Source organism: Rhinatrema bivittatum, chromosome 7 (genome assembly GCF_901001135.1).
Source record: "Rhinatrema bivittatum chromosome 7, aRhiBiv1.1, whole genome shotgun sequence".
Classification (NCBI taxonomy): Eukaryota; Metazoa; Chordata; class Amphibia; order Gymnophiona; family Rhinatrematidae; genus Rhinatrema; species Rhinatrema bivittatum.
This window is the reverse complement of record NC_042621.1, coordinates 265993116-266020014: the sequence shown is the minus strand read 5'-3', so window position 1 is coordinate 266020014 and position 26899 is coordinate 265993116. Positions and strand designations below refer to the sequence as shown.

At 44.2% G+C, this 26899-nt stretch overlaps 1 protein-coding gene across 5 annotated transcripts in view; it reads right to left on the bottom strand.

Annotated features, from left to right (window-relative positions):
• Nucleotides 1-26899, bottom strand: part of ARMH3 (armadillo like helical domain containing 3) — a 791613-nt gene that overhangs the window by 486986 nt on the left and 277728 nt on the right. For all 5 annotated transcript variants that reach the window (XM_029610203.1, XM_029610204.1, XM_029610205.1 and 2 more), the window contains exon 16: nt 21865-21923. In XM_029610203.1, the coding sequence (XP_029466063.1) occupies nt 21865-21923 (59 nt within the window). The remainder of the gene's footprint in view (nt 1-21864; nt 21924-26899) is intronic.

Sequence of the window (26899 nt, the reverse complement as noted above, 5' to 3'; positions counted from 1 at the left end):
TTGTGGCCTGGTTTGGCCTCTGTTGGAAACAGGATGCTGGGCTTGATGGGCCCTTGGTCTGACCCAACATGGCAATTTCTTATGTTCTTATGGAAAAAAATCACTCTTTTTCAACTCTTTTTCAACATCTCAGTTTGGTAAATTGGTGAAGTGAAATTAAGAATACTTTGGAAGATCATGGATCATGTTTAAATAATTTAGAAGTAATTTCTAGGTCTACAACATCTCAAATTACTTCTTTTCAGTCATCTAGTACTGCTTTTATTAAAGATAGTCTAATGTCACAAAAACAATTGGAAAATCTGGAGAATGAGATCTGAATGAGGAATTTTTGTTTTCTAAATTTTCCAGTTTCATGATTACTTTCAGCTACTGAACAGTTTAGAAAATATATAGGTGAAGTATTATCCATATCACCTGTGAACGAAATGGCTATATCTAAAATATATTATATTCCTCGTTTTAAGGTGAGTTCAATAGGTCGGGAAGAGGAGATAGACATCTTGCAGGGGGATAGTCCTAATTTGACCTCCTTTTTGGAGGCGTCTTTATTTATTTATTTTTATTTTAACGTTTTTCTATACCGTCACAACGGTTTACAGTAAGGCACATAAAAATGATGCTAAAATATATCAAATTACACAGGTGCCATTAAGGTTCTGTACTCTTGGTATCCTTTTGTAGTAAGCAGGATAAAAATTTGGTATTTCAGAAATATTTTAAAAATAAAGATGTTTCCTTTTGTGGTAAAAAAAATTCAGGTATTTCCTGATGTTTCTAGAAACACTCAAATGAGGAGGAAAATTAATTTTGTTAAAACCAAGAGTTTTATCCCTAGGGGTGGTTTTCTTTCTAAAATTCCCATGTAAGTGTCTGGTAATTTATCAGAAAAATAGGTTTATATTTCAAGACCCTTCTCACCTACGGGCCGATACAGTAAAAATGCGGGAGAGCGAGCGAACGCCGGGCATACAGGCCACTCTCCTGTGCGCGCGATTCTGTATTTAAATGAGGTCCAGCGGTAAAAACGGGTAAAAGGAGGCGCTAGGGACACTAGCGCGTCCCTAGCGCCTCCTTTTGGACCAGAGCGGCGGCTGTCAGCGGGTTTGACAGCAGACGCTCAATTTTGCCGGCGTCGGTTCTCAAGCCCGCTGACAGCCGCGGGCTCGGAAACCGGCAAAATTGAGCATCCGGTTTTCGATCCAACAGCCGCGGGCCGACTTCAAAAATTTTTTTTTTTTTTTACCCTTTGGGACCTCCGACAATTTCGCCATGGTGCCTGAAGAAATTAGCGCCTACCTTTGGGTAGGCGCTAATTTCTGAAAGCAAAATGTGCGGCTTGGCTGCACATTTTGTTTTCTGAATCGCGCGGGAATACCTAATACGGCCATCAACATGCATTTGCATGTTGATGGCACTATTAGGTTCGGGGGATTGGTCACGCGTTTTCATCCCCTTACTGAACAAAGGGTAAGGGAAAATGTGCGTCCAATGGCGGGTTAACAGGCCGCTCCATCGGAGCGCACTGTACTGTATCGGCCCACTAGAGACGTTTATTGTGAATAAGCAGACTTGTTAAGTGGTTTATAATGTAATGTGTGGGGTATAAATGGTAAACTAATTAGAATAGTCTCTCCTTATGCTGTAATTATTGCAGTTGTTTTTTCTTTAATCTGTTTCCATTTTAGCCTCCCAAAATGGGGACTTGTCTATTGGAATTCTATATATACTTATTCAATGTGAAAATGTGTTGATAATAATTTCAGATTCCACTATGTTTACATTGAATTTTATTAAAGTGTTTTGTTAAAATTCAATAAAATATAAATAACAAAAAAATTAAGACCCTCCAAAAATATTAGTTATTTTTTAGGGAGACTGGAAAAAGAAATTAAAAAAAGCAAGTTATTTAAAAATAACCAAGTAACAATAAAACACCGAAAAACTCCAAGTGGATAAAAGAGAGTAAGCCACATGTTTTTGCATCAGCAGAAATTAAAACTGAGCAGTAGGTAGCTGTGTGGGAAAGTCTGTGCATGCTCAGATACATTTCTGATTTGTTCTGAGGTCTGAAAGAGCTTTTTCCATCTCAACATCATCAGATGACATCACCCATTTATTTGGTTGGTATTATCATGCTTGTGCGTATATCCTGTTCGTATGTATGTTTTCCCAGACTGAGTGGGCGCATTCCTGGGTGCAGAGCTAGGGAAAGGTCTGGACTTATGCGCATACATCTGAAAATTCAAAATGTATGCATGTAAATTTTCCCAAAATCTTTCCACACAAATAATAACAGTATAAGTGTATTAAGGGTAAATTTGGTGGGCTAATAAGCAGATTTATATGCATAATTCTATTTTGAAAAATGGTGCAACATGCTCAATGTTAAAAAAAAAAAAAAAAAAAAAATTACCCCAGGAGGGGAAGGGGGGGAGCTGACATGAGAGAAGATGTGGACATCTCTTGCCTGCATGTGCAAGGGCTTTTTCTCTCTCTCATTGCACATGTTGCTGAGTGATGTCATTGGGTGGTATCAGAAGTGGCCGTAAAAGAGAAGGACCTGTGATGAGTCCATTGGAAACCGACATGAGAGGAGATGCTAGACATCTCTTGCCTTCCTCACTGCACAGGCTGCTGTGTGATGTCATCGGGCAACGTCTGAAGTAGCCATTAAAGAGCAGGATCTGCAGCACTCAGCCAAAGTCATGTGCCAAACGGGCACACCCCTTATGGAGCGTATTTTGAATTGTTCTGAAGTCTCCTAGGATCACAAGTTTCTCTTCTCTCTCTGACATATTTCTCTTTGGGATGGCTATATGGGGAAGAAGAGGAAGGTCTATCTCATCCGGCCCTGTTGTTCCTCTGTCTATGACTAAGCTATTTTGAGTTTTATGATACCCATGAGTGAACAAGTCAGAGCAAATCAGCTTGGCACTTTTAGTGCAGCTTCAAGTGAGGACTCAGTCTATGCTCGGATACCACCTGGACTTAATTCTATGCCCCAGATTGAGGGCAGAAATACATCATCTAATGAGGTATTTTTTATCCCTGTCCCTGGTGATGGGAAGTCTTTGGGGGCCAGTCAGATCACCCATGGTGCTGTCGGTGGAGTTATTACATCAACCCCAGTGTCTCAGGTTACCATTTCTGATTTTCATTTAGCTAAGCCGGCTGCGATTACTATGGACTCTTTATAGTCTGCTATAATAGGTTTAGGCACCTCACTGTCTCGAAAAATTGATTCTCTGTTATCAAAATATGATGTTCTTAAGCAACATATAGCCTCTTATGAACAGACTTTTAAGGCATATAAAGCAAAATTGCTTACCTTGTAATAGGTGTTATCCCAGGACAGCAGGATGTAGTCCTCATATATGGGTGACGTCACTGACGGAGCCCTATTGCGGGAAAACTTTCTGTCAAAGTTTCTAGAAACTTTTGACTGGCACTGTGAGGCCACTGAGCATGCCCAGCATGCCATGATATTCTATGCCACAGGGATCTCACTCTAGTCTCATATGTAGCAATAAGCTTTAGCAAAAACTAAAATAAAAGGTATGAGAGCCAACTCTGCGGGGTGGTTGGGTTTCGTGAGGACTACATCCTGCTGTCCTGGGATAACACCTATTACAAGGTAAGCAATTTTGCTTTATCCCAGGACAAGCAGAATGCTAGTCCTCACATATGGGTGATTAGCAAGCTAGAGGCTGAGTCATTTGGTAGTGAAGCAACAGTGAAGTATTGTTGTTGAAAATGAGTCGGCCGAAGATCACAGTAGGTTGGATGTAGAAGGAGTTGGGATTAAACTGGGAACAAGTTCTTTAAGACAGATTGTCCGTAGGCTGAATCTTGTCGTCCTTCTTTGTCCAAACAGTAATGAGCTGCAAAGGTGTGAAGAGAACTCCATGTTGCTGCTTTACATATGTCAAGGATTGGCACTGAACGATAGTGTGCTACTGAGGTTGACATTGCTCTTACTGAATGTGCCTTTACTCGCCCTTGGAGAGGAAGGCCTGCTTTTTCATAGCAAAACTGTATGCAATCTTCTAACCGGTTGGATAGAGTAAGTTTACCCACTGCTTTACCCGGTTTGTTTGGATCATAAGATACAAAGAGCTGAGTGGATATCCTGTGGACTGCAGTGCGGTCTAGGTAAAATGCTAGTGCATGCTTACAGTCCAAGGTTATGTAAGGCCCGTTCTCCTTGGTGAGAATGAGGTCTTGGAAAGAATGTGGGTAAAACTATGGATTGGTTCAAGTGGAATTCCGTAACTACCTTGGGAAGGAATTTTGGATGTGTATGGAGAACCACTCTGTCATGTAGGAACTTTGTATAGGGTGAGTACGTGACAAGTGCTTGTAACTCACTAACCCTTCTAGCTGATGTAATGGCTATGAGGAAGATAGTCTTCCATGTGAGAAATTTAACATCACAGGAGGTCATGGGTTCAAAAGGAGAACGCATGAGTCTTGTTAAGACCAGATTCAGGTCCCATTCTGTGACTGGCGGCCGAATTGGTGGTTTAAGGTGAGTTAAACCTCTCATAAACCTGCTGACAAGAAGTTGTATGGATATTGGTGCATCTCCCATCTTGTTATGGTAAGCTGAGATTGCACTTCAATGGACTCTTACAGATGCAGTCTGGAGACCAGAGTCTGAAAGATGGTATAAGTAGTCTAGTAGAGAGGTAGTGGGGCAGGTGAAAGGATCAATATCCTGTTTGCACCACAAAGTAAACCTTTTCCATTTGGAAGAATAATTCTTTCGTGTTGAAGGCTTATGTGAAGCTATAAGCACTTGAGATACATTGGTTGAAAGACTGAGTGGTTGTAAGATCAAGCTTTCAACATCCATGCTGTCAGGGATAGGGATTGAAGGTTGGGATGGCGCAACAGACCCTGATCCTGAGTTATGAGAGTGGGAGCTACTCCCAGGCGAATGGGATCCCTGATCGAGGGGTCTAGAAGTGTGGGAAACCATACTTGTCGAGGCCAATACGGGGCTATGAGAATCATGGTCCCCTTGTCCTATTGTAGCTTCACTAGAGTTTTGGTTATGAGCGGTATTGGAGGATACGCGTATAGAAGGCCTGAGTTCCAAGGGAAAGCAAAGGCGTCCTTGGCTGGCTGGTTCTTCTGTTTGTGTAGGGAACAGAAGTTGTCCACTTTGTGATTCAGATGTGATGCAAAGAGGTCTATTGTTGGTTGTCCCCAACATTGAAATATTCTGGTTGCAAATGCGGGATCCAGGGACCATTCGTGTGGTTGGAACTGACGACTGAGTCAATCTGCCACTACGTTGTGAATGCCTGCCAGATAAGTGGCCCGGAGAAACATTGAGTGGTTCAGGGCCCAGCCCCAAATCTGTGCAGCTTCTTGACGATCCTGTACCTCCCTGTTTGTTGATGTACCACATGGCAACTGTGTTGTCCGTTTGGATGAGAACAGTCTTGTGTGAAAGGCAGTCCTTGAACACATGTAGTGCATAACGTATAGCTCGTAGCTCCAGGAAATTGATTTGAAATGTTGCTTCAAGCTTTGTCCAAGTACCTTGGGTTTGGAGGATGTCTATGTGAGCTCCCCAACCCAAGGTGGATGCATCTGTAGTTAACCTTATCTGTGGGACTGGTTGTTGGAAGGGTAGGCCCTTGCGCAAATTGTCTTTGTTCACCCACCAAAGTAGAGATGAGCATAGCTGGTGGGTTACTTGAATTGGAGAATGCAGTGGTTGAATAGCTTGGATCCATTGTGATCTTAGAGTCCATTGTGTTACTCTCATGGCGAGCCTTGCCATAGGAGTGACGAACTGTGGAGGCCATGTGGCCTAGTAAGGTTAGAAACTGATGAGCTGTTGCTTGTTTCTTTGAGTGAATTGAGTTTGCCAACAAGGAAAGTGTTTCTACACGATCTTCGGGTAGAAAGGCCTTTGAAAGGATGGTGTTCAATTTTGCTCCTATGAATTGAAGCAGGTGAGATGGAGTAAGATGGGACTTTTGATAATTGATGAGAAAGCCCATGAAGTGAAGTACAGTAATTGTTCGACTGAGAAAAGTCAGAGCTCCTTGTTGAGATTGACTTCTGATGAGCCAGTCGTCTAAGTAGGGAAAGACATGGACACCTTGCTTGTGCAAGTTTGCTGCTACTACTGCCAGACATTTGGTGAATACTCTGGGAGCAGAAGCAAGTCCGAATGGCAGTACTCTGTATTGGAAATGTTGATGACCCACCATGAAGCGCAGATACTTGCGATGAGGGGGGCATATTGGAATGTGAGCGTAAGCGTCTTGAAGATCCAGAGAACAAAGCCAATCTCCTGTTTGAAGAAGTGGAAGCATGGTGCCTAGAGAAACCATCCTGAACTTTTCTTTCTTCAGAAATTTGTTGAGATTTCTGAAGTCTAGGATGGGACGAAGACCTCCGGGTTTCTTTGGAATGAGGAAATAATGGGAATAGAATCCTCTGCCTCTCTGAGGCCACGGCACCGGCTCTACAGCCCTGGTTTTCAGAAGGGTGGATAATTCTACTTGTAGTTGGAGCATGTGATTTTCGCTGAGATGAAAATGACTCTGAGGAAAATACGTGGGAACTGAGAGGAAATCGAGTTGGTATCCTCGAGATATTATGGCCAGAACCCATTGGTCTGATGTTATTGGCATCCAATTGTTGTAAAATTTGGATATGCGGCCTCCCACTGGAAGTTCTGGCTGAGGATTGGAGAAGTAGCTGACTTCTCTGGAGTGGTTTCATAAACCAGCAGCAGGTCCTGTCTGCGGAGCAGGTTGAGGCCTAGCTGCCCTCGACTGTCTTCGTTGCGGTCTTTGTTGAGTTCTAGAAGGCCTGGCTCGAGATGCAGGAGGGTAATACCTCCTTTGTCTGTAAAAAGGTCTTCTAGCTTCTTTTCGCTGGGGCCTATGCCCAGAGTGCGTAGGGGGATCTTGTGGAAGGGAAGAAAGCTGCCTCAGTGTTTCAGTGTGCTCCTTCAATTGAGTCACTGCATCTTGGACCTTGGATCCAAAAAGGTTATCTCCCAAGCAAGGGAGATCCACTAATTTTTCTTGAACCTCGGGTCTAAGGTCTGAGGCCTTAAGCCATGCCCATCTTCTGACACTGATCCCTGATGCAGCTACCCTAGAAGCTGTTTCAAATCCATCATAAGCCACACGGACCTCATGTTTTCCGGCCTCCAGACCCTTGTGGATGATGGCCTGGGCAGCCTCCTGATACTGAGTTGGAAGAGATGAAACAAAATCTTGCATTTGTTTCCATAAATCTCGTTGATATTGGGTCATGTAGAGCTGGTATGACGAGATTCTTGAGTTCAACATGGCCCCTTGATACACTTTACGACCCAGGGAATCCAAAAACCAGTGGCCTTTACCTGGGGGATTTGATGAATGTGTTCTGATTCTTTTTGATCTTTTTTGTGCGGACTCCACCACTACTGAGTGGTGAGGGAGCTGCAACTTCTGATACCCAGGAGAAGATTGTACTAGATATGTACTGTCCATTCTCTTGTTGACAGCTGGAATGGAGCAGGGATGTTCCCACAGATGATGTTGCAATTCTAGGAGAACATCATGTACTGGTATGGTTACCACTTGTTTTGGAGGGTCGACAAACTGAAGTACCTCCAAGGTTTGCTGTCTGGTGTCCTACTCAGTGACTAATTTGAAAGGAATGGAGTCAGCCATTTCTTGGACAAAAGTTGTGAAAGTAAAATCCTCTGGAGGAGATTTCTTTCGTGGATCTGGTGGTGATGGTTCAGACATAAAATCCTCAGATGACGTTTCTGAATTTGTGTCACTCCAAGTGTCATATTCTTGGATGTGTTGAGGAGTTGCTGAAGCCTTAGGTGGAGGAGGAATGCCAGAAGGTCCTGGTAATGGATCTTCAGGATATAACTCTTCCAGATGTTCTTCCCTTGGATTAGAAGGGAGAGAATCCAGTAGATTTTGATACCTTTTCATTAGAATTTGATGTAGTGCTGACTCTGGGTGTCCTGAATTCCCAGGACGAAGTGGCACAGTTGATGAGGGCTTCGGGATCGAAGATGGGACTAGTGTCCTCAATGATCTCTTCAAAGTCACCGTAGTGGTCTTGTCTTTAATGCCTGGCATCGGCGCAAGCGTAAAGATTGGCGTCGGTGACAGAACCGATAGGGTCATCGACATCAGCGCGGTGACCAGCAAAAACAAAGGCACCGACATTGGTATCGATAGTGGCATCGAAGTTGTTACTCGAATCGGTGTTGTCACTGGCATCAGGGTTGTCCCCGGCATCGGTGATGTCACTGGTATCAGTAGTCCCTCCATCATCGATGATGTCACCGGCATCGGCAGTATCACCGGCATCGGCATGGTCGCCAGAATTTGTTCCTTCGGGGCCTGCATCACTGCTTGCTTGATTAACATGGACAAGTCCTGTGATCCAGCTGGGATAGTCTGTGGCGGTGGAGTAGTGGATACTACTTCATGCGATGGTTGTATGGGTTCCATCGATGTAGGCCCTAACGGTGGCGGTGTTTCCTTATGTTTTTGCCGCTTTGCGATCGGTTCTCCCGGGGAGGGAGTTAACGTTGGTGTTGGGGCATGTCGGTGTTGATGCTTATGTTTAGGCTTTTGCTCGATTACAGACTTTATCGACGGTGTTGGTGATGCCTAATCACCCAATCCCTCCAAACGACATTTTTTCAGCAGAACTTTTTTGGTAACTCCTGCTGGGGACGATTTCATCGACGTCGAAGGAGAAGGAAGGAGTTGGAGGTGAAAAAGGTGTTCCATTTTTTCCTGCCTAAGCTTCCTTTCTTTTGGAGTCATTTCTGCACACTGTTGGCAGGCTGAAACATCATGTTTTTCGCCTAAGCAGAGAACACACTGAAGGTGTGGGTCTGTGATAGACATAGTCCAATTGCAAATTGGACATTTTTTAAAGCCTGAAGCCATTTTTTTCACCGACAGCAGTCGATGAAAAAACGGGGGAAATTTTGTGAGAGAAAAATTGTTTCTACTTACAGTAAAAACGATACCAATTTCTCACCGTCCGGTGGAAAAAGAGAGTGAGATTCCTTATGGGAGAAATTTTTTGAAAATAATGACTTTTCAGTCAGTAACTTGTGAGTAAACTCACAGGGCTCCTATCTCCGCGATGCTTACAGCAGCGCTGAAAAACGAAGACTAGAGTGAGACCCCTGTGGCAGAGAATATCATGGCATGCTGGGCATGCTCAGTGGCCTCACAGTGCCAATTAAAAGTTTCTAGAAATTTTGACAGAAAGTTTTCCCGCAATAGGGCTCCGTCAGTGACGTCACCCATATGTGAGGACTAGCATCCTGCTTGTCCTGGGATAATGAGAAAATTGATATAAGGAAATGAGAAATTACTTCTTATCTGATCATTTCCTTTTCTTTAGGACAGACAGATGAATCCAGAACCAGCGAGTTATGCACCTCTACCAGTAGATGGAGACAGAGCAAAGATGACATCACAGTATATATACCCCTGCAGTGACATCAGCCCACCAGTATCCTCTGCAAAAGCCAACTGTGGACAGACTAACAAAAACTTGATTAATAACAGTACTCAGCCAACAGGAAACACTGAGCTCAGACAAAGAATGTATTAACACTAGTCTAGGGACTGGATTAACACTTACCAGTACTCCCTGGAATACGTAGCCACGCAGGAGGACCATAGCATATCCAAGGATGGGAAGCTAGATTCATCTGTCTGTCCTAAAGAAAAGGAAATTATCAGATAAGTAGTAATTTCTCATTTCTTAGCGTTCAGACAGATGAATCCAGAACCAAGCTACTCCCGAATAGGGTGGCCCGTGGTCCAGTCAAAACCACACGTGCAAAGGCTATGTCCTCTCAGGCCTGCACATCCAGATGATAATATCTTGTAAAGGTGTGTAAAGAGGCCCATGTCACAGCTCAGTAAATGTTGAATTAAGGGAAGAGGTTGGGGAATCTAACTTCCACCCATGACACTGCCTGAGCCCTAGTGGAATAAGCCTTAACCTGACTAGGTAACAGCTGCTCAGCAACTACATACGCGGCCATGATTACCTCCTTAATCCGGTGAGCTATTGTAGTCCATGAAGCTGGCTTGCCCTGTTTACTTCCACCATGGAGGACAAACAGGTGATCCGTCTTCCCCAGAGGTCTAGAAAACTCCAGATACCTCACAATATGTCGCTTAACATCCAAGGGTCTCAACAGGTCAATATTCCTCCTCATCTCTCTCCCTTTCCAGAGATGGCAGGGAAATGGACTCATTCAAGTGAAAATCTGAGACCACTTTTGGCAAAAAGGAAGGAATAGTACTCAGCTGTATTGCCCCTGGAGTCACTCGAAGGAACGGCTCCCAACAAGACAAGGCCTGCAGCTCGGATATTCTATGCGCAGAAGAAATCACCAAAAGAAACACCATTTTCAAGTTCAGTAACCACAAGGAAAGGTTACGCATCAGAAGAAACATAGTGCACACTAAGAAGTCCAACGTGGGTAGTGAGGGAGAGAAAAAAAACCCACCACTGTAGTTGAGAGCAGACCTCCATTGGCAGGTAGAGCTGAATTGAATAGTCCTGAGACTGAGGGCTCCAATAAGACAGCAGGGACTGCTGAAGAGAATGCATATGCGCCCTCACTCATGACACCACTTCCAAGGTCACATCCATAAATCTGAGCACCTGCAGATAAGACCACACTGTTGGGCATATTGTGTTCATCAACAGATGCACCTGCGTCATCAACCCTGCCTGGCTTCGTGTCGAACCGAACACTGAAATACTCTAGCGACTGGGATAGCTGAAGACTGCTCTTGACTAAATTCACCACACAACTGAGCTCCTGAGATCAACTTGCACGATACCAGGAGGCTCTCTTTGAGAGACTTGGCTTGAATCAGCCAGTCATCCAAGTACGGGTGTACCAGAATCCCATCCTCTCTCAACTCTGCCACCACCACCACCAACATAATCTTGGAAAAAGTTCTGGGTGCAGTGGCCAGACCAAAAGGCAGCACCTGAAGCTGATCATGACGTCCCAAAACCACGAATCGCAGAAAATGTTGGGTGGGATGGGATGGGAATAAGCAGGTACGCCTCAGACAGATCCAGTGAGGTTAGAAACTCCCCTAACTGCTCAGCCATTATCACTGAGTGCAAGGTTTCCATGCAAAAATCAGGTTAGAACTCCCCTAACTGCTCAGCCATTATCACTGAGTGCAAGGTTTCCATGCAAAAATGAGTCACTCACAAATGACAGTTGACCCCTTTGAGATCCAGGATAGGACGAAAAGAGCTCTCCTTCTTGGACACAATGAAATAAATGTAATATCAGCGAGTATTTTCTTGAGATGTGGGCACTGGAACCACAGCCCTTAGACTCACAATGTACACTCCACTGCCTGCCTCTTCTGCGGGTAGTGGCAAGGAGTCACCATGAACACATCCCGAGGCACAGCGCGAAACTCCAGCGCATATCCTTCTTGTATCACCTCCAACACCCACTGATCTGACATGATCTCGTCCCATCTCTGATAAAAGAGAGGCGGTCCCCCTATCTCCTGTTCCTGGGGGTAGGTCGGCACACCTTCACTGGGAGGCTCAGGGGGGGAGGGCTCCACTCCTCAAGCCTGTGCCCCTTCTGGGCTGTCTGGGACGAAAGGTCTGAGATCTACTGAAAGGTCCAGTCTTCTGAAAGACTGCTCCTTTGGAGGGTCAAAAACACTTGGATCCCATAGCATAACTGCTCATGCTGAACAACGCGGCACCTGGTTCTTATCCTCCAGCACTCAAGGAACCGGGGACTTGCCCCATGTATTGGCCATTTTTCCAACTCACTCCCAAACAAGAGTGAGCCTTTAAAGGGCAACTTCTTAAGGTTAGGCTTGGAGGTCGCATTGGCTGACCAATTTCTCAGCCATCACTGACACCTGACCACTACTACTGAAGCCACCCCCATCTGGCTGAGGTGCGGACCAAATCACAGCCTGCATCCGCCAAAAAGGTGGCTGGTTCCATCACTGCTCTGAAACTCACACCAGATTCATCAACCTCCTGATTGAGAAGTACAGAGGAGTAAACCACCAAGGAACAATAAGAAGCTGTCTGCAAAGTCATTGCCACTGCTTCAAATGCTTGCTTATGGATGGCTTCAATCCTACTATTATGCACATCCTTCAAGTCCTCTCCTCCCTCCATGGGGACAGTGGTCCACTTGGTGATGGCACACATAAGCACATCCACTTTCGGAAAACGCAACCACTCTCTCGCCACTGGATCCAAGGGGTACAGGCCTTCCAAGACTCTGCCTCCTTTGAAATTAACCTCTGGGGGGGGCCCCACTCAAGATCAATCAATTCTTGAATGGCCTCCATAACAGGGAAAAAAACAAGAGGCTTTACGCAAAGAAACCAAAATGGGATTTTGCTTTGGCTCAGACAGATTTAGTCCCAGTGATCTCCAGCATCTTTAATGTCTGGGAAATCAAAGCCGGTAACTCATCTCTATGAAAAAAATGCAACTTAGTCCTATAAGGTTCCAATCCCAGAGGAATTTCCCCATCCTCCAGGGAGTAAGAATCATCTGTGCCATCTGGGTCCATCTGTGTCATCTAGGCCCCTATCGGGAAGACCGGCTGCTGATCTAGGTTTACTTTGATGCTTATCCGCAGCACCCAACATGCGGGAGGTCACCACCTGCGATTCTGACCTGTTAAGATTGCGCGGTGTTGAGGACTACACCTGAAGAAAGGATTGCAATCCTTGAAAAAACTCCACCCAAAAACCAGAAGGCACCTGATCTGTGCCCACTGAACTAACTTCTCCCGCTGATGAACCAGTTAAGGGAGATCCAAGGTCAGGCGCCCCTTCAAACACGTCTTTACCCAGGCCCTCATCAGGCTGGGAAGAACTGGGCTTAGTAAAATCAGACAAAGGCAATTCTACCCGAGTCTCCTAGCAGCGCTGGCACAAGTTAGAGGGAATGCCAGGCTAAGATGCCCGAATATGAAAAGCAGCAAAGACAGTAAGGCGCTTAGGTTTCTTAGCTATAGGCGCCATCAGTCTGTCAATATGCTTAACAGATGGTGTGCATCCAGCTGAATTTGGGCTGTAAAAAATAGACGTCCAAAATTTAAGCGTACAACTCTGTGCCTCAATGAGCACTCAAACACTGAGCACCCTTCAATGCCGCCCAGATTGTACATACAGGAAAGCGTGCTCCTAAATTAGACGCCACTACCAAATGAACGCCCATGCAAGTGTCCAACTTAGCGTCCAAAAATTGGGTACACAACTGGATGCACTTGCACAAACTGACATTCCTGAAAAGGGCAGCCTAATGCGCAAGAAAATGCACAAAAACGCTGCTGCGGCCTACCACACAGCGCACAGAGAAAAGCCTAAGAGTGGGCTGCTCAACCTGTCCACGTCCCTTAAACTCCCTTGGAGGTGGGAAAGAATATCAGATCGGTGCGCCAAGCACGGAAACCGGAAGAAACCCTACAAAATCCCTCCTTTGTTCTCTTTTCTTTTTTTAAGCTTTACCTGGGCTCAGCCCGTCCCAGCTGAGAATAGAGTCTGCCTCCGGCTGCGGGGGAAGAGGGCTTATACAGTCACTGTCGCCCTCAGCTTCCTCACCCGCTGTTTTAACAGCTAAGACCATGCCGGCTGAAAAACCAGCTACCAGACGAACGCACTCATCTGAAGGACCACGGAAATTACCTCAGGGATTCTCAACTGGGGGAGGAACCATTTGGTATCACCGCAAATTAAATTTCCTTCTTCTTTCTCCTTATAAAACTTAAAGCAATCCCCAAGTAGGGAGATGCACGTCCACCATCTGCTAGAAACGGAGAATACTGGTGGGCTGATGTCACTGCAGAGATATATATGATATCAGCTCTGCTCCATCTCCATCTGCTGGTAGAGGTGCATAACACACTGGTTCTGGATTCATCTGTCTGGAGGCTAAGAAATGCAGGATTGTCAAGTGTCAATGATTAAGGATAAGGAATGGATGTGTCATCAACTTGAAAATCTGGATAATTATTCTAGGAGATAAAATTTTAGATTTAATTTTCCATAAGTGGATTTGATATCTTGATATATTAAAAAGGCTTTTTTTGGAAATTTTGAAAATACCTTCAGAATCTTTTCCACCTGTATCTAAGGTATTTTATCTTCCAGATAAGGTTACAGAACGAGGAATTTGTAATAATGTGTTACTGATAATCCTACAGATATAGTGTGGATCTAACTACTCCTTTGCAGAACTCTCAACTTGAAGTTAAGACTCGGGCAATCCTATTAGTGGTTTTTGTCCTAGAACCTGACAAGGAATGGTCATTAAAAGTGTTCTTTCATATTAAGTTTTGTTTCTTTAGGATAAAGAGTTTTTTATTTCTCCTGATGTTGCTAGAACCTCTCAACATAGATGCAAATTGTTTACTGTGATGCAATAGAGGATTTCTGCCCTTGGTGCCATATTTAGCTTACAATTTTCCTATAAGTGCCAAGTTACATGGAATAGCAACAAACATGTTTTCTATGATCCTAGTTAGTTGAAAGGTTTCCTATCAAATAGAGAGTTGCCTTCAGCAATTAGTTAAAAGTCTGTGGACACAAAGGTTAACCAGCAATAGTGATTAGCTAATATCATGGGCTCATTAATACTGGTTTTCTTCTGTTATTATATTTTTTTATTAATGCCCCTCATGTTTGTGATCTATTGTATCTATATATAGTTATATATGAGAATGTTTATTATTTATAATTTTGGAATATTTCTTTAGATTTCAGTTTTTGTTGACTTGTAAAATTAAAGAAGTAGTTTAAAAAAAAAAAAAAAGCTACCCCCTCAGAGGGCAATGTTAAAAGCCATTTCTGCAGGTAAAACAGCGTTTTACCCACAGAAGTGAGATCTTAAAAAAATTACCACCACCACCCCCCCCCCCCTCACTGCAGATAAAAGTACCCATGCTATTACCCATATTAAAAACAAGCGAGGAGGAAGCATGATTAGGAAAATACATGCAGGGCTTTCAAAGCCCCCAGCATCCTTCCCACAGGTACAAATGTAGGCAGATACTGAAGTACTCACAGCGTGTTAACAACTGGATTTTCAAAGGGAAACTACCTTTGAAATTGTGTTTGCAGTCAAGGAACTGTGGGACTGCAAGTCCACCATACACTTTAAAAACTGCCCCCTTAGTAAATAGAGCATTAAAATTAACGTGGAAGTGTTACCACTCCTGAGAACAATCTTTTTTCCTCTGGCTAAATCTAGCTGAAAAACTCAGGAGCTAGATTTAGCCACAGGGGTGGGAAAGGAGGCAATGTTCAGCCCCAGGGATTGCTGATTGCTTTCAAGGTCTAGTCATGTCTTAGTTTTCCCGTCGATAGCAGGGCTGAATTAGCCATGCTGTCATGGGATCTGTCAATCAGGCCCGGGAGGCGGAGCTTGTCAAAGCAGAGAACAGAGCTTTGCTCTCTGCGGCTGCGTGTGTGTTCCTGCGCAGGAAAGTAACGGTATCTCCTCAGTCTGTTTTTTCCGCGAGCGGGATCGCACGCGGAGCTGATCTCTCCTCAGTTTAAAAAAAAAAAGTCAAAACCGGGGTTTAAACCCTGTCCGTGTGGAAAAAGAATGTCGGTCACTGACGGACACGATCAATGTTATAAATGTCTCGGACCACACCACAATCCAGCAAATTGTGAGTATTGCTCAAAAATGTCACCTAGAGCATTAAAACAAAGAGCCTATAGGCTTCAAGAACTGTTTGCCTCATGGGATCCGTCGGAGGCTCACTCATCGCCGGGCCCGTTAACTTCTTCGGCTCCAACAAAAAAGAAAACTGTCTCGTCAGATCCTAAATCCTCCAATTTAGGACGAAATGGAAAGCCAAAAAGACGAAGGCCAATGGATTCTCAGAAATCCTCAGTGCCTAAAGAGCCGCAACATACCTCATCGGAGAAGGAGACCTCGGCGCAGAAGACTTCTATGCCTATGGCGCCAAATGCGCATACACCGGCACCAAAGACAGAGTCTGCGCACAACTTAGTGCTTCCGGTGCGCATGGCGCAGAAAAGACCACCGCGCCGACCAGATATGTGCACGGCGCCGGAAACACCTAGGCGCATGGCGCTGGAAACACTTACGCGCACGGCGCCGGAAACACCTATGCGCATGGCGCCGGAGACACCTGCGCGCACGGCGCCGACTATAAGAAAACTTATGTGCACGGCGCCGAAAAACCCTGTGCGCTCGGGATCAAAGAAATATGCGCATAAAACTACAACCGCGCACAGTTCTACTTCCGCGCACAGAAATTCAACCGCGCATGAGTCTACAGTCGCGCATACACGCATACCTGCGCATACCTCTACATCTGCGCGTAAATATACATACGCGCATAAATCTAAACCAGCGCATAGATCAAGATCTGCGCGTAGAAAAAAAAATTACTCGCCTCAAAAGTTAAAGAGAGAGTTGAAGCGAAAACGATACCCTTCACACAGCTCTTCTTCAGAGGCTGAAGTCACAGATACTGAATCTTCATCTGAGGACTATCATAAGTACTCACATCACTCCCATTCTAGAAGATTAAAAAAGAGGAGTGCTACATGGGAGATGAGTCCTTCGACTTCTAAATCATCTCATAAAGTTCCATCTACTACGGGCTCATTAAGAGAACTGGTACAAATTCCTTCATCTACTACTTCTTCAGATTCGGAAGATTTAAAACATACTCCAATCATCACTAAGACACAGAGAGATAGGGAAGTTCCTGCAACTTCGCCTACAACAACTATCTCACATCAACAAGACAATCGTATGGTAATGCCCTCTCATACAAGAGAAGCATTTTTTCAATTGTTGCAGTCTCTAGCAGGATTTTACGAGACGCTTCAATCATCATTTAAAATAACTAATACTTCTCAGGACAATGCTACAAAACATAAAGCACAGTCTAATGAGGAGCAGTCGGCAGAACCACCGACATCTCCCAGGATAAACCAACCAACCTCGCCTACTCACATACAGGATACATCTTTTGATTCTCCTTCATTACAAACATCCCCATCATCATCGGTGGGATGTCTGTCAGATACGCAGGACCAACTACAGGAGCCATATTCCCCTCCTGAAGACCTTACATACCCAAAATTTATAGAAAAAATGGGTACCATTCTACACCTAGAGGTCCAAAAAGAAACAGACCCTAGAGCGGAAACCCTTGGACTTCTAAAGATATTTGATACTCAGGTGGAACCAACATCTCTTCCACCACAAGAAATCCTGCATTCCGTCTTACAAAAATCCTGGGAAATGCCTTATACAACGACAGCTGTTTCCAGGAAAACAGACATGAAATTTCGTATGAAGAAAGCATCACTATACACTCTACCACAATTGCCTCACGCATCCATCGTAGTAGAGTCGGCAATGCAAAGGTTCAGGAAAACAAAGTTGCACACTACTTTCCCACCGGGGAAAGACAACAAATATTTAGATGAATTTGGTAGGAAAATATTCCATAACTCGATGTTAACCGCAAGAATTATGCAAAATCAGTTCTACATGGTACAATATTTATATGAGTGTATGCAAGCTATGAAAGGTATACACTCCTCAGTAGCTGAACAAATACCTCAGCCTCTTCATGACATGGAAGAATGTTCTCGACACCTCTTGAGATCAATCTATGAGGCACATGAAACATCATCTAGAGCATCTGCAGCAGCTATTGCAGCCCACAGACTAGCATGGTTACGTTCAAGTTCCATACGGGATGACTTGCACGAGAAACTAACAAACCTCCCATGCACAGGAGATAACCTGTTCGGAGAAAAATTCCAGGAAGCAGTAAGTAAATTAAAAGACGAAGCTCTAGCAGTACAATCGCTAGCATCGCATCCTATTTATTCGACTACACGTCGTTATGTGGGGTCTACCCGTAGACAATCATATGCCAGAAGACCCTATAGATCTTATCAATCTTTTCGTACGCAGCCATACCCTGCCTACCAACGTCCTGCTCCACAAAACAATACCTCAAATCAACGAAGAGGTAAACCACGTAACCAGAGGCAACAGGCACAACAGCCGACTACTGCAGTAAAACCAACGTCATCTTTTTAGTTACTCAGCCGCCACCACAACATCAAGCTCCTCCAGGCAGAATTCGTGCTTGCCTGAATGTCTGGGAAAGCATAACCTCAGATCAATGGGTTCTGGAGATAGTACGTCAAGGCTACCAACTCCAATTTGTAACAAAACCCATCTTGCCTCATCTTTCCACACTCAAGATCTACAATTCCCATCCACAACTGGGGGAGGAAATTGCTTTACTTCGCAAGCAACAAGCAATTCGACAAATCCACCCACACCCCAATTTAGCAGCATTTTATTCCCCGTACTTCCTTATACCCAAGAAGTCTGGAGGCCTTCGCCCCATACTAGACCTAAGGGAGTTGAACAAATTTCTCACCAAGGAGAAATTCAAAATGGTATCGTTGAAGTCAATTTTTCCTCTCATTCAAACCAACGATTGGATGTGCTCCATCAATCTGAAGGATGCTTACATGCACATTCCAATCCATCCATCCTCGTGGCGTTACCTGTGCTTTCGCTACAGACATCAACACTACCAGTACAAAGTTCTTCCCTTTGGACTATCGGCTGCACCCAGAGTTTTCACCAAATGCATGATAGTGGTGGTGGCTCATCTCAGGAAACAAGGTATAACCATCTTTCCATATCTGGACGACTGGCTCATAATCGCCTCAACTCCAAACATCTTACAGGATCACCTCAATCGGGTGATACATTGCTTACAAGAACTAGGGTTGGTGATAAATTTTCAGAAATCACATCTACAACCAACACAGCAGTTACAGTTCATAGGCGCATGCCTGGACACTACGTGCAACAGGGCATACCTCCCAGACGACAGAATATCACATTTCCGTCAACTTCTGCACACCTTGAAACATACTCAGAGGCCGTCAGCAAGACAAGTCCTGGTAATTCTGGGCCACATGGCAGCGGCGAATTTCATGGTTCCCAACACCAGGCTACACATGAGACGCCTACAATGGGGTCTAAAACGACAATGGAAACAGCATTCACAACCATTGACGGAAAAGGTATTGCTGACCGCAGAAATGAAAAAAGATATAGCATGGTGGCTCCTAGACTCCACCTTATCCAAGGGAGCATTGTTCAGCCCCCCTCCTCACAATGCAGTCCTAACCACAGATGCGTCTCGCAAGGGATGGGGTGCACACCTCGAGATTTACGAAACCCAAGGGTTATGGACGATATCGGAACATAATCTACAAATAAATCTACTGGAACTCAGAGCGATTCGCAATGCACTGCGAGTCTTCCAAGACCACCTGAAAGGGCGCAGGGTCATGATCTACACAGACAACCAAGTAGCGATGTTCTACATCAACAAACAAGGAGGGTCCGGTTCATGGTCCCTCTGCAAAGAGACCCTGACAATCTTCGAACATGCTCACAAGAATTGCATACATCTCCAAGCAACTTACCTACCTGGAATTGCAAACACAAGAGCGGACAGACTAAGCCGCATCTTTCATCCTCACGAATGGACACTCAATACAGAAATAGTCCAGGACATATTTCTGCAGTGGGGAACACCTTCGATAGATCTCTTTGCAACAGAGACCAATGCACAGGTTCCCAACTTCTGCTCCATACGACCAAGCCAATTCAGGATTGCCCAAGATGCCTTCCTCATTCCGTGGACGACAGGCCTTCTCTATGCCTTTCCTCCCATACCTCTCATAACGAGAACAATTCAGAAGTGTATAGTGGACAAAGCTCAACTGATACTCATAGCCCCGGCCTGGCCGAGGCAGCCATGGTACAGTTTCCTGCTTCGACTATCCATCAAGGATCCAATTCTATTACCGAATCGTCAAGATCTTCTCAGCCAAGATCAAGGAATACTCCTACACCCGCTACACTCATCTCTACACTTGACAGCTTGGAGATTGAAAGGCTCCTTCTAACAGAACAAGGAGTTTCCACTTCAGCACAATTCATTTTGTTACAATCAAGGAAACTCTCGACCAGGAAAAATTATAGCTATAAATGGAAACGCTACTCTGCCTGGTGCTCTTCCAAAGGTGTACCACCATTGGACTGTTCCCCGGAATTGCTCATTGATTATCTTCATACACTATATGTAGCTGGTCTAGCAACATCATCCATCAGAGTTCACCTCAGCGCCATAGGCGCCTATCATAGACCAATCAATGACATTCCTATATCCAATCACCCATTACTGACTCGTTTCATAAAGGGTTTAACACACATTCGTCCTCCGGTATCTAAACCTCCAGTTCCATGGAACCTCAACATAGTTCTGGAACAGCTCATGCTTTCTCCATTTGAACCTATGGACTCAGCACGCATTAAATACCTCGCTTGGAAGGTGGTATTCCTGGTTGCGGTAACATCAGCACGAAGAGTTAGTGAGTTACAAGCTTTGGTCCATTATCCTCCATACTTGCAATTTCATCAACAGAAGGTAGTTCTACGAACTCACCCATCCTTCCTACCGAAAGTAGTTACCCCATTCCATCTCAATCAGACAATGGAATTACCAATATTTTTCCCTAAACCTCATGCAAACGATAGGGAAAAGCTACTGCACACACTGGATTGTAAGAGAGCTTTAACACACTACAAAGAAAGGACGAACTCGGACTCCCGTGTTTCTCAACTCTTTGTCTCCTTTGACCCAAAGGCACCTGGACTGCCAGTGGCTAAACGCACCATCTCCAGTTGGATAGCACAGTGCATCAAATTCTGCTGTGACAAACAGAATTTACATTTACAGTCTACTCCTAAAGCTCACCAAGTCAGAGCAGTAGCAACATCCTTAGCACACCTAAAGAATGTGCAACCCATAGACATTTGCAAGGCAGCTACATGGTCATCACTGCATACCTTCACATCTCATTACTGCCTTGACCAACAAGCAGCCACGGATGCGAAGATAGGGCAAGCAATACTGCAATCTCTATCCTCCTGTCCTCGGTGACTGCCACACTGTCAAAGATCACGTCCAACCATATATGTCATAAATGACGTGATCGGGAGCTTTGGACTCCCATGACAGCATGGCTAATTCAGCCCTGCTATCGACGGGAAAAAGCAAGTTTGCTTACCGTAAACGATGTTTCCGTAGATAGCAGGATGAATTAGCCATGCTGACCCACCCTCCTCCCTGGCAGTCACCAAGTCTTCGACTATACTACAGCTTTATTACAGACTGAGGAGATACCGTTACTTTCCTGCGCGGGAACACACGCGCAGCCGCAGAGAGCAAAGCTCTGTTCTCTGCTTTGACAAGCTCCGCCTCCCGGGCCTGATTGACAGATCCCATGACAGCATGGCTAATTCATCCTGCTATCTACGGAAACATCGTTTACGGTAAGCAAACTTGCTTTTATTTGATGAAGACACTAATTACTATCAGCAGTGAACTGCTTTTTGTGACATCAATATCTGGAAACTGGACTGAGCATTGTAGCAGCTACAGATCAGAATTAGAAATGAACTTACCCTCTGCAAATCCACTAACCCAAATTTTCTCTTAGTATGTCTGATATAAGTGTACAGTATTTTACTTTTGTGCACTACTTCATAAAAGTCAAGAGAGATGATTTTGTATCAGTATTGAGCTTCAGACATCTCTCTGGAAACAAACAATATAATCCTCTGACCACCAACAGCACCTACCATAAAACAACTTAAAATGAATGCAATTTATATTTGACTTATGCAAACTAGTTCTATAAACTATACAAGGAGACTTACCTCTGCTATACAAGTAAGGATAATTAAGCAGAGTTTGCCACTATTAAGTCTGTGTTCATCTGCAAAAATAAAAATAAAAGTCCTTTAACCTGGGCTCTCATTAATATGAATAAGCAGATACCAAACAAAGCAGAAAAAAAAAACACACAAAATCAATTAAATAAATGTACATCACAGAACAAGAGAGACTGGATTCTCAAATCTGTTTAAAATTTGGCAAACCTTTTGAAAATAGGTCCGAGATACCCAATGCTTAAGAACATAAGAACTGCTATAGTGATCAAACCAAGGGTCTATCAAGCCCAATCCAGTTTCCAACTGTGTCCAATCCAGGTCACAAGTACCCAGCAGGATCCTAAACAGTAGATATATTCTATGCTGCTTACACCCAGGCATAAGCAGTGGCTTTCCCCAAATCTACCTGGTTATTTACAGTTTATGGACTTTTCTCTCCAGGAACTTGTCCAAACATCTTTTAAACCTAGCTACACTTAACTATTAATGAAATGCTGCCTTATTTTAGAGTTGTCAAAGAGAAATTATCCTCTTTGATGCGCTGTAGCTAACACACTTTGAGGGACATGAAAATGGTAGGTGAATTTGTTAGACATCTGAAAGGGGAACTACTTAACGTATTTATAACATAGGAATATCGTATTGTTGGCAGAAAAAAAAAAGACCAAATGGTCATCCAGTCTTCCCAACAAGTTTCTTATGGAGTAATTGCTGCTCCGTGCAGGTTACCCCCTATGTGACTGTTAAGGGTAGTAACTGCCGCTCTGTGTAGGTTACCCCCACACCTTAAGTTAAGGATAGTAATACAATTAAAGCCAAGCAACTGTCAAACCTATAACAATTACTGCTAGCAAAATTTTTATGTGGTGAGCAGCCTTCCTGATAATTCAGACAATGCTGCTTAAATGTGCTTTGCTTTTGGACTTGGCCTAATGTCATCATATCAATACCCCAGACCGTAAAAGTCAGGACCCAGTGTTGGCTGTCTTCAAAATCCAATACTCCTCTCCCCACTATCAAAGCATCAAGGCTAATTGGTTAAGGGTAGTAATCCCCCATGCCTTCTGTTAAGGGTACTAACTACCACGCCACACAGGTTACCCCCATACACCTTTTTCTTCATCATCATCCACAAGCCTTTATGGATCCAGTGTTTATCCCGTGCCCTTTTTAATTCATTTACTGTTTTCGTTCTCACCATACTTACGGAAGAGCATTCCAGGCATCCACCACCCCCCTTGTGAAATAGAATTTCCTTACGTTGGTTCTGAGTCTTCCCCCTTGGAGTTTCATTTCATGACCCCTAGTTCTACTGTTTCTCACTTTCCTTTTCTTCATTATTAGACAATATGTCCAGTTAACAGAATCAGGGCATCACAATTGATTGTTTTGTATGTGCACTTTCATTTTTTGCTGTTGTTACCCAAGAGAAGATATGTTCTTTCTCAAGCCATCAGAAATGAGGTGGAAGAATTACCTAAGACTTTCAGACATTATCTGTGCTGTTGTGAGTTTACCAGCAAGGAATGAAGTTTAAAATAAAGGTGGCTACACAGATTAAAATAAGTTAACTAAAAAAAAAAGAGAATTTTCATACAAAAATGCAGTGCCTTTAAAAATAAATATATGATAGTGATAAAGCAAAATTGCTTACCTTGTAATAGGTGTTATCCCAGGACAGCAGGATGTAGTCCTCACATATGGGTGACATCATCAGACGGAGCACTGGTACGGAAAACTTCTGTCAAAAGTTTCTAGAAAAATTTGGCTGGCACTCTGAGCCTACTGAGCATGCCCAGCATGCCATGATATTCTCAGCCATAGGGGTCTCCCTTCAGTCTCGTTTGTAGCAATATGCGTGAACTAAAAAAATAAAATAATAAAACGTATTGGACCCAACTCCGCGGGAAGATGGGTGGGTTCTGTGAGGACTACATCCTGCTGTCCTGGGATAACACCTATTACAAGGTAAGCAATTTTGCTTTATCCCAGGACAAGCAGGATGATAGTCCTCACATATGGGTGATTAGCAAGCTACAGGCTAAGTCATCCTTACAGTATACCAACAGCATACAACTTGTGCAACAAGCACAACAACTGGTGCACTGTTGGAAAAAATGAGGCAGCCTGAAAATCACAGCAGGATGGATGTATTAATTTATTTATATATTCCGCTTTTCGCACTTTCAGCACTTCAAAGTGGATTACATTCAGGTTTGTAGAAGGAGTTGGAGTTATACTGGAAATAAGTTCTTTAAGACAGATTGTCCAAAGGCTGAATTTTGTCGTCCTTCTTTGTCCAGACAATAATGAGCTGCAAAGGTGTGAAGGGAACTCCATGTTGCAGCTTTACATATGTCTAGGATGGGCACACTGAACGATAGTGTGCTACTGATGTGGACATAGCCCTTACTGAATGTGCTTTTACTCACCCCTGGAGAGGAATCTTTGCTTTTTCATAACAGAATTCAATGCAGTCTGCTAGCCAGTTGGAGAGAGTCTGTTTTCCTACCGCAACTCCTGGTTTATTTTTGTCGAAAGAAACAAAGAGTTGAGTGGATTTCCTATGGACCGCCATGCGGTTCAGGTAAAAAGCTAGTGCACGTTTACAGTCTAAGGTGTGTAAGACTCTCTCTCCCTGGTGAGAGTGAGGTCTTGGAAAGAAAGTAGGCAAGACTATTGACTGATTTATATGAAAGTCTGTTACCACTTTTGGTAAGAATTTGGGGTGAGTGCGAAGGACTACTCTGTCATGCAGGAACCTTGTGTAGGGTGAGTATGTGACGAGAGCTTGCAACTCACTGACCCTTCTAGCCGATGTAATGGCTACTAAGAAAAGCACTTTCCATGTAAGCACTTTCACAAGAGTGTAGAGGCTCGAACGGTGAGAGCATGAGCCTTGTTAGTACTAAATTCAGGTCCCATTCAGTGACCGGTGGTCGAATGGGAGGCTTAAGGTGAAGTAAGCCTCTCAGGAACAGACTTACTAGGGGTTGTGCTGTTATTGGCGCATCCCCTATTCCCTTGTGGTATGCCGCTATGGCGCTTAGGTGTACCCTTACAGAGGATGTCTGGAGACCAGAATCTGACAGGTGGTATAGGTAATCTAGTAAAGAAGAAGTGGGGCAGGAGAAAGGGTCTATACCTTTTTGTGTGCACCATTTTGTAAATCTAGTCCACTTAAGGTGGTAGGATTTACGTGTGGAAGGCTTTCATGAAGCTACTAGAACTTGAGAGACTTGTGTTGAAAGATTAAGTGGTTGCAGAACTAAGCTTTCAACATTCAAGCTGATAGGGCAAGAGTTGTCAAGTTGGGATGATGCAACTTGCCTTGATTCTGAGTTATAAGAGTGGGCTCTGTGCCCAGGCGGATTGGTTGTGAGATCGAGAGGTCAAGGAGTATTGGAAACCATACTTGTCAAGGCCAGTACGGGGCTATGAGGATCATTGTCCCTCTGTCCTGTTGTAGCTTCACGAGAGTTTTCGCAATGAGCGGAATTGGAGGATACGCATATAGAAGACTTGTGTTCCAGGGGCAAGCAAATGCGTCCCTGGGGACTGTTTGTCGACGTCCATGGAGGGAGCAGAACCTTTCCACTTTGTGGTTCAGTTTGGACGCAAAGAGGTCTATGGTTGGGCGACCCCAGCGTTGAAAGATTTTGCTCGCTACACGTGGGTCCACCAACCATTCGTGGGGATTGAAAAGTCGACTGAGATCGTCCACTAGGATGTTTTTTATGCCCGCCAGATAAGTTGCTCGGAGATGTATGGAATGCTCTAGAGCCCAAGCCCAAATCTGTACTGCTTCCTGGCATAGCAGATAAGAGCCTGTGCCTCCTTGTTTGTTTATGTACCACATTGCTACTGTGTTGTCTGTTTGTATCAGCACAGTCTTGTTTGAGAGGCAGTCTTTGAAGGCATAAAGGGCATATCGCATCGCTCGAAGTTCCAAGAAGTTTATCTGACACTGCTTTTCGAGCGTAGTCCATGTCCCTTGTGTTTGAAGGTTGTTGATGTGAGCTCCCCATCCAAGGTTGGCGGGATCTGTAGTCAGGATAACTTGCGGATTTGCCTGTTGGAATGGGAGACCCGCTTGTAGTGCTGTTTGATTTGTCCACCAGTGAAGCGATAGACGAAACTGGTCGGTGATTTGAACTGTGTACAACAGTGGTTGGAAAGCTTGTAGCCATTGAGATTTCAAAGTCCATTGAGTTCTTCTCATGGCTAGCTTTGCCATAGGTGTAACATGAACTGTCGAGGCCACGTGTCCTAGGAGAACAAGAATTTGATGGGCGGATGCGAACTGGTGATGAATTATAATGTTTGCCAAGCATGCCAGATTGTCGGCACGGTCGCTTGGAAGAGAAGCTTTCGCCACTGTGGTGTCGAGGTCTGCTCCGATAAATGTGAGGAGTTGAGACGGCTCGATGTGGGATTTTGGATTATTGATGAGAAAATCCAGGAGGTGCAATAGTGTTATTGTGGTTTCCAAGGCAGAGAGAGCTCCCTGCCTAGATGGACTTCTGATGAGCCAATCATCTAGGTATGGAAAAACATGAATACTGTTTTTTCTTAGATGTGCGGCCACCACTGCTAGGCATTTTGTGAATACTCGAGGGGCAGAGGCCAGTCCGAACGATAGGACTCAATACTGGTAATGATTCTTTCCCACGACGAATCGTAGGTACTTGCGATGTTGTGTGGAAATTGGTATGTGTGCATAAGCGTCTTGAAGATCCAGAGAACAGAGCCAATCTCCCCGTTGAAGCAATGGAAGGATGGTTCCCAGAGATACCATCTGAAATTTTTCTTTGTGAAGAAATTTGTTGAGATTGCAGAGGTCTAATTTCTAATTTCTTTGGAATTAGGAAATAGCGGGAATAGAACCCTTTTCCTTGTTGAGACCGGGGAACTGGTTCGATGGCCCCGGCAGTCAGCAAAATAGAGAGTTCTACTTGGAGTTGAGATGTGATGACTATGTTTGTCCAAAGTGGAATGGGAGGAGAATGCGGGGGTATTG